Raw genomic sequence first — 6,000 nt, 5'->3', positions numbered from 1 at the left:
CTTTGAACATATTAAAGGATCACCATTTACACCAGAAATTCTTCCAGGTATTACTGCTGGTAATTGTGTTGTTAGTGGACCAGGTGTAGATGGAGGAGAAGATCTTGATGATTGTAATGATGCAGAATTTGTTATTACAGCTAAAGATTATAATGGAGATCCTATTAAAGAAGGAGGAGCTAAATTTGATATTAAAGTACATGATCCAAATGGAGATGATTTAGAATGTGAATGTGTTGATAACAACGATGGTACTTACAGTTGTAAATATGCACCAGAATTCCCAGGTGATTACACAGTTGACATTAAACTTAATGGTGATAAAGTTGGTAAAGCACCATATGAAGTTTGTGTTGGAGAGGGAGTTGATAATCAAAAATCAGGAGTTGATTGCTTCCAATTTACTATTCTTGCTAAAAGTAAAAGAGGAGGACCTGTTAAACCAGGTAATGCTAAATTCTCAGTTAAAATTATTCATGAAAATGGAACAGAAATTCCACAAGAAAATATTGATATCAAAAATTTGAAGGAAGCTAAATACAGAGTTACTTACAAAGTTTCAGAACATGGTGATTATACAATTCATTGCTTATTGAATAATAGAGATATTAAGGGATCACCATGGGTTCAACAATGCTAAGACAGGAAAGAAAACCTTTTCGTTAGTTTAAATTGACCGTTCATTTTTCTGTTTTGTATTATATTTTTATAATCATTGTTATATAAAACAATAACAAAAAATTGTTTAAAAATGAAATTGAACTAAATTAAAAAGAAAAAGAGAAAAAACAACCCTAAAAGTCAGAAAAGAGAAAATGAAAGAGAAAGAAAAGAAGTAAGAAGGTTTGAAAACAATAAGAATATAAGAATCACAGTTAAGATAAAATAAAGAAAAGGTTATAACGAAATTGGTATAAACCAAATTGTCGATGGTTGCAATTAAAAGAGATAATAAAGAGAGAAATACCATCCTTTTAAAAAGAAAGATAAAAATGTGAAAGAAAACACTTAAAGGGTTTTAAAGGGTTGTTAAAGAGGGTTGACTAAAAGAATTAAATTATTAGATGGAAGAAGAAAAACAAGTTGATACCACTACTGTGCAATCCAGCACACCTCCAATGTCTCCACAACATTCTCATTCAATTACCCCATCAGCATCTCCAAAAGAGAATAAAGTTTCAACACCACTTTCTCCTAATAAAGAAGATGGTAGTGTTGCAACACCAACGTCTAGAAAGAAAGAAGAAGAAACAAAACCAAAAAAAAGTCCAAATGATAGTGTTACTGTTATAGATAAAGAGATTGAACAAAACAAATGGGATAATTGGACAGTAGTATGGGTTAAACAAAAAGGATATCCATGGTGGCCAGCTAAAATTATAATAATGGATAAATTAAATGAAAAAACAAAGGGACAACTAGAGAAATTAATAGAATTTAAAAAAGATAAAAAGTATTTAGTTAAATATATTACAAATGGGTATCAATTTGGATGGGTAAATGATAATCAAATTAAACCATTTAAAGAAGAATTTATGAATATTATTACTGAAAGAATGTTAGGAAAAAAAGATGTTATTGAATCCATAAATAAAGCGATTGAAATTACAAATGATAAAATTTCAGAAAATGATATAGATAAATTCCATAAAGCTGTTATAAAAAAAGAAAAACAAATGGAAGAAGAAGAAAAGAAAAAAGAAAAAATGAGAAATTGTGATATTGGATTTATGGTTGTTAATGATCCATTGATTGAAATTACTAAAATTGAAGGAATTGTTGAAAAAAGTATTGAAAATAATAATAGTTCTCTTCAAAAATTAAAAAATTGGAAAGAAATGGATCATTCTCAAGTTATTGAAGAATTAAATACATTAATGAAAGAACCAATAATGATTCATGAAATAATTAATCCAATAAATAAAATTGGAGAATTATTAAATTCAATTTGTCAAAGTACTAATATCGAAATTTCAGTATTGGCAGAAAGAGTTTTAGAAAGAATCAAAAAAGAATTAAAATATGCAATTATATCAGGTGAATATCAACGCTGTAAAGAAATTTTTAATTAGAAACATTCATTTAAATAAAAAAAATTAAAAATTTATTTTAAAAGAAAAATAAAATAAAGAAATAATTAAAATGTCAAGAATAAAAGAATTATTGATTCTTACAACCTTGCTTCTTTGAACCTTTTTCTTTTTTAGTTTTCTTACTTAATTTAATTCCTGTTTCAGATGCATATTCTTGAACAATTGTTGAAAGAACTTTTTTAATTCCTTCTGTATCATTAATCGTTGTTTTAAAGAATAAAACTTTTGGATATTTCTCTAAGAAACTTTTAAGAAGTTCTTCATTATTATTATGTTGAATATCTATTTTATTTAAAATAATTACTGTTAACTTTACATCATCGGCATTCCACATTGGACTTTCAAAAAGAGTACGACAATAATCAACATCATCATTATCTTCATTAGCTGACATTACAAAAATTTGTATTGGTCCTGATTTATTATGAGTTTCCATTGTTACTGAGTTATCTTCAATATTTTCTGCTGCAACATCATACTAATAATATTAATTTCTCTTTTGATTTATTTATTAATTATTATTTATAATAATAACAATATTTTTATTTTTTTTTTACAAACTATTTGTAATTTTAATGTTGTTTTTCCAATTGAATAATCAACTTCTACTTTACGAGGTTCGTGATGATCATAACTTGATGGTTGTGGAATATCCTACATAATTATTATTTGTTTATTCTTTTCTTCTTAAATTATTTTTTAATTATGTAAAACTTCTTTTTATTGTCTTTTAAAAGTTAATAGTAATTTATTTACAAACACTCCATACATTTACAATTGTTGACTTACCAACTTTTTCTTTTCCCCACATAACAATACCAATTGGAATAACTTCTGTCATTTTTTTGAAATGTAATAATTTGTTAGATTTTTTATTGTTTTTTATTTTTAGATTTTTTGTTTTGATTGTGGAAGTTAGTTTTTATTAATTCTATTGCTTCTTTATTATTTTACTCTTGTATCGTTTGTTGTTCTTCTTTGTTAATTACATTATAGAAAGTTATTTTAAATTCAAAATACTACACCACAGAAATTTATTTGGTTCAAGTTTATCTTTTTAGACATAATTTCTTAAGTCAAATAATTATGAAATGTAGTAGTTTAACTTTATTTTGTAATTTGATGATGTCAAAATAAAATAACTTCATGAATATTTATATTTTAAAGAAATACTACAAACAGAAAAATCTTCATGAATAATATAATATATTAAAAATATGGAAGAATGAGATAAAATTTGAGAAACTTCAAAACATTAAACAAAAGAATATAAATAAGAATTAAGTTTATTAAAACACTAAAGAAAAATTCGAGACTAACTCAAAAACATAAGAAGGTTAAATAGATAAAGATTGTAATAAGTTTTAAGAATTTATATTAAGAATTGTTTTATCATTAGACTCACTATTAAGTCTAATACCAAAGAATTAAAACTAATTTTAAAGAGATCGTGAAAGAGCTGAATATAATATACTATATTAATATGCTTCTTAAATTTATAACGAGTGTTATAAGAAGTATGAGAGATTTTCTAATAAAAATTGAATTATAAAATAAAAATAATGTTAAAATAACTAACTAAGTAAAATCTTTCTTGACACTTCATAAACAAACCATATGTTAATAAAATTTATATAAATATACAATAACTGTTATTATTAAATACGCTTCAGTATAATTAAACTATAATCACTATTTTTTTATGAATTGGGTACTTTAAATTAACAGCATTTTTTATTTCTAAGAATTGTTTTAAATCATAAATTTAGTATTGTCATTTAAAGTCAATTATTGATAATACAACAATAATTTCTCAAATTTCATATTAAAAATGTTAATAATTGATAGATATTCAAAGAAGAAATCAGTTCATACATAACATTGCATTTTTAATTAAAATAGTCACATAATTATACTACTAGAAGAATAAAACTTTTTTGTTAAGACTGAAATAATGAGTAAGAATATTACACCTTTTTACTGATGAATTGAGTTATTTATCTAGTTTATAATGCTTTTTTAAAACAAGTGAAATAAGAGGGTCATTAGATGTATTGATTTTATCATAAAAAAGACAAAAAGAATCTCAATTTTCAAAAATTATCCTAGTACTAAGAAGAATAATCCAACTAAAGTTATATTCTTTTAATAGTATAGCAAGATTATCATTATCCTAAATACAGCTCAACCTTATAATTTTTTGGATAACAATTGTTCATATTGTTTTCTTTACAACACAAATATAGTTTAAAGGTTTTATTCTTTAAAGATATAAATTCACTACGTTAATATTAAAGTTCTGCTCAAGATGAATAATATAAGAAGATGGATATAATGGATTATTTAAAACGTGAATGTTGTCATGAAAATGTTCTAATCATTGAAATAATTCCATACAAGTCATTTATACTAATATTTATTTATATAACTTTGTTTTTTTTTTCATATTAATTAAAAAAGAAAATATCATTATAGTTAGAGTATATTTATATTGTCTATATTTCAAAAAAATTAATTTAACTAACTTGGTTAAATAAAGTTAGTTTCTCCATTGGTAATATTTAGAAATAATTTTTATTGGTAATATTCTCAGGAGAAAATAATAACCAGAAAAAAATCAAAAGTAACACAAATATTTCAAAGAGTTTAAAAAGATATGGCATTTATTGAAATGGAATTTAATAGACAAACAATAAAGACTCTTTAATGAGACGTTTTATGAAGGTATTGAAATTATCATGTTTAACAAGTATTGTTAAGGAAGAGTAAGTAAAAATTATAATCAAAAATATTTTTAAAGATAGTCTGAAAATTATTAGCAATAAAAGAAAAATAAATCTATGTTTTATTTGAAATATCAAAAGATAAGAAAATGAACCTCCTATTTTATGGAAAGAATAAACAATAATTTAAAGTAATAATAATTTAAAGTTTAAAGGACTAAAGAAAGAAGAATAATGATAGAAATAACTGTTGTTGACATTGAACCACATTGGAACATAAAACCATTTTTACAAACGTCACATTCCCATTGAGATATCTGTTCAACTGTTTCTTTACTAGTACACTTATTGTTTTGATAAACATTTTCCCACATATACCCATTTTCTTCATTGTAATTACAATAATAATTTTTACCCACATTACATTTATAACATTTACCAGTATAATATGCTCTGATTGTATTATCACGATGTGTACAATTCTCAACATCATCTACTAAGCTATGGAATCCAATATGTTTTGGTGCCTTTTTTTATCTCAACAGAACAATCTAGTGAGACTTGACAATATCTTTTTAATGCATCATCATGAATATCGAATGTTTGCTCCTCATTATTTCTGGAACATGAAGATGAGCCATCATATAATTTGATTATAACCTTATCTCCATCATGAGTAAAATAAGATGATGAGCTTTCTCCATAATAATAACATTTATCAAACTCTATTGATATAAATCCAACAGCATCACCATCTTCGTTTTTTAATTCAGTAAAAACCAATGAATCTTTAGCAAAAGTAACAACAAGGAATAGTACAAAGCGTAACATGTTCTTTTGATTTATTCTTTATCAGTTAACCCCATTAAATTCTTCTATTTTTATTTATATTATGTAACTTATTTTCAATTAATTCACTGCTCTGGTTATTTTTTTTAATCCTTCGAATACCATGTACATTCTTTTTTATGATTTATTTATATCGCTTATTAATAAAATTTGTCTCAATCCGTATTTTTTTTCTGTTTTATTCATTAACTCTTCTAATAATTTTAGTAGATTTTCAAAAAATTAATTATATTCATATAAACCTATATTTATATAGAGTATTTTAGTATCATGAGTGTTATCTAAATTATTTCTCTTACAAAATAATTATAATAAATAATGTCTATTTCAACAAT

The 6,000-nt window shown here is 23.8% G+C and overlaps 4 protein-coding genes across 4 annotated transcripts; 2 read left to right on the top strand and 2 right to left on the bottom strand.

The window, feature by feature from the left end:
• Positions 1-248: 248 nt before the first annotated feature.
• Positions 249-527, top strand: EHI_094020 (uncharacterized protein; the record flags this gene model as incomplete). The annotated part of the gene is made up of 1 exon (XM_001913551.1): positions 249-527. The coding sequence occupies one exon, from the start codon at positions 249-251 to the stop codon at positions 525-527; it is 279 nt and encodes a 92-aa protein (XP_001913586.1).
• Positions 528-1,064: 537 nt separating this feature from the next.
• On the top strand, positions 1,065-2,072 carry EHI_094010 (uncharacterized protein; the record flags this gene model as incomplete). The annotated part of the gene is made up of 1 exon (XM_652177.1): positions 1,065-2,072. The coding sequence occupies one exon, from the start codon at positions 1,065-1,067 to the stop codon at positions 2,070-2,072; it is 1,008 nt and encodes a 335-aa protein (XP_657269.1).
• An 88-nt stretch (positions 2,073-2,160) lies between these two features.
• On the bottom strand, positions 2,161-2,934 carry EHI_094000 (uncharacterized protein; the record flags this gene model as incomplete). Its single annotated transcript, XM_652178.1, has 3 exons — positions 2,161-2,571; positions 2,655-2,747; positions 2,854-2,934. 3 exons carry the CDS (start codon positions 2,932-2,934, stop codon positions 2,161-2,163), a joined length of 585 nt encoding a protein of 194 aa, XP_657270.1.
• A 2,091-nt stretch (positions 2,935-5,025) lies between these two features.
• EHI_093990 (uncharacterized protein) lies at positions 5,026-5,647 on the bottom strand (the record flags this gene model as incomplete). The annotated part of the gene is made up of 2 exons (XM_652179.1): positions 5,026-5,309; positions 5,365-5,647. The coding sequence occupies 2 exons, from the start codon at positions 5,645-5,647 to the stop codon at positions 5,026-5,028; spliced, it is 567 nt and encodes a 188-aa protein (XP_657271.1).
• Between the last annotated feature and the right edge of the window lie 353 nt (positions 5,648-6,000).

This window comes from Entamoeba histolytica, genomic scaffold (genome assembly GCF_000208925.1).
Source record: "Entamoeba histolytica HM-1:IMSS scf_1104750517729 genomic scaffold, whole genome shotgun sequence".
Lineage (NCBI taxonomy): Eukaryota > Evosea > Mastigamoebida > Endamoebidae > Entamoeba > Entamoeba histolytica.
The sequence above is the reverse complement of the archived record's forward strand: the minus strand, read 5'-3'. Positions and strand labels throughout refer to the sequence as shown.